The 2,042-nt window shown below is 51.9% G+C and overlaps 1 protein-coding gene across 1 annotated transcript; it reads right to left on the bottom strand.

Moving 5' to 3' along the window:
• Positions 1-379: 379 nt before the first annotated feature.
• Positions 380-1,989, bottom strand: TMEM41A (transmembrane protein 41A; the record flags this gene model as incomplete). The annotated part of the gene is made up of 3 exons (XM_008941646.1): positions 380-818; positions 1,115-1,253; positions 1,753-1,989. Coding segments are annotated over 3 exons (597 nt in total), but the record flags the coding sequence as incomplete, so codon positions are not given.
• Between the last annotated feature and the right edge of the window lie 53 nt (positions 1,990-2,042).

The following is a 2,042-nucleotide window of genomic DNA, read 5'->3' as shown; positions in this document are numbered from 1 at the left end:
GGAGTGCTGGTGAGCAGCTCCACACACCCTGTGGGTGGGTGGGCTCCTGGGTGCCAAGGGCTGAGGCTGCTGGAGCAGGGAGCAGCTCTCTGCTGCCACATCAGCCACGCCAGGGAGCTGAGCTGGGCTCACAAAGCTGGGCAGGGGGAGAAGTGCAGGAGCTCAGGGGAATCCTGTGCCTTGCAGGGGGACCAGGGGGAGTGTGGGGCTTGGCCCCTGTGCTCAAGAGAGGGACTGAGGGGTTCTCACTTGCCTTCCTCGTGGGATGCTACAACTCCTGATATTTTTTTTTCCCATTATTAACATGTTTGCAGCACCCTCAGGCATGCTGGAGAGACAGTGACTGATTTAAAGGACACAGGCAAATAACAGAGGTGTTCACAAAGCCCCTGTATAGTGCTCTCCGTGCAGATACATGCACAGTGAAACATTCAGTAAAAATAAGAACCTTACACCTCCTCTTACAGGAGAGGAATGATTAAAAACTCCACTTGTCCTTGGTCCACGGTGGCACAGAGCATGCAGAACACAACCCACAGGAACAGAGCCCTGCAGCTTCTGTGAGACATTTCCCCCAGCACCTGGGGCTCTTGGCCATCACAAGCTCTTTTTGCCATTGAGTAACTGAGTGTGCTTGTCTTCATCCAGCTTCAAGTGCTTCTTGCTGTATGTCTTGATGAGGGTCCCTGGTATCAATGCTGCCACAGCCATGGCAAGGAGTTTGAGCAGCGTGTCCCAGGAGAAAATGGCATCCAAAGAGGTGATCTGTGACAGAATGGCTCCTGTCTGCACACAGATGAAATTATAGGGTGTAAGTCCTGAAAGAATCAGAGCAAAAAAAAGCCTGTTAGCATTCCCTCCTTGTGAAATTCATTGCAATATGCTCTTGCCCAAGGCCAGACACAAGAGTCTGTGTCCACACTGGAAAGAGCAGGTTGTGATTTCAAAACTTTTTGCTGCAGTGGTGCAAAATGTTCTGAGGTCTCTGAGCATTAAGGGCAGCACAAAGGCAAACAGTAAAATGAAGCAGAGTCAGAGCCAGGCCCCTGCCAATCCCCAGCCCAGGCCTGGTGGGGAGGGTGCCCCCTCAGACAGTCTCTCCCCCAGGCCTCACCGATGAGGACGGAGAAGAAGAACTGGGACACGGGGATGTTTAAAATGGGAGCTGAGAGATTCAGAAACCAGTTTGGTGTCATGGGGAACAGCCTCAGGAACAACAAGAAGAAAAATAAGCAGCTCCTGTTCTCTTCTACCTGCCAAGAGAAACGTTCCCAATTATTTCTGCTCCTTGAACAGAATTTCCACAAATTAAAGTGATTTAAGTTTTCTCCTGACATGCTGCAACATAACATCAGTCCAGAACTGGTGAAAAGCAGCAACTTCAGGGACACGTGGGAGCCTAAGGGTGAGCCAGTCCCTTCTATACAAGCAGTGAAAATGGCATCTAACCTGAATGAGAGGTCAGGAAGCCAACAGCAGAGCCACCTCCAGCTGCACAACACAGCACAGGATGAGTGGAAGCAGTTCTGGCACACAGGGACTTCCCAATCAATCAGGTACCTTCTGATTTGCCTCCAGATCTGGCATTTTCCACACGCCCCCTTTGCAAACAGCCTTGGTCTGCCCCTAGACTGTCAAAGGAAGCCCTTAACTGACCTGATGCATCCCCTGCACACACTCATTTTTTCACTAAGTCAGTCCAAAAGGCAGCCTGACCCAGGGGGCATTCTGCCAGACCAAGGCTGTTCTTACCTTTCTCTGCAGCAGAGCCACTTTCTCAGGAAAGTAGTGGACAACAAGCTGCTTTCCAAACACGTCAGAGAGCAGGTAGCAGCATGTTGCTCCCACAGATGTGAGGACTGAGCACAGCACCAGCCCAGTCCATGGTCCAAAGAGTGCTCCAGCGAGGACATTCTGCCAGGACACAGCACCGAGTGAGCACAGCAAGTGTCCCCCCAGCCCAGCTGCCTCCTGCCTCAGCCACACGGGCTTCTCCAGAGCATCACACAGTGAGCTGGCTTGGAAGGGACCTCTAAAGCCAT

This window comes from Merops nubicus, unplaced genomic scaffold (assembly GCF_000691845.1).
Source record: "Merops nubicus isolate BGI_N331 unplaced genomic scaffold, ASM69184v1 Scaffold5806, whole genome shotgun sequence".
Lineage (NCBI taxonomy): Eukaryota > Metazoa > Chordata > Aves > Coraciiformes > Meropidae > Merops > Merops nubicus.
Note: the sequence above shows the minus strand (reverse complement) of the source record. Positions and strands in the feature narration are given on the sequence as shown.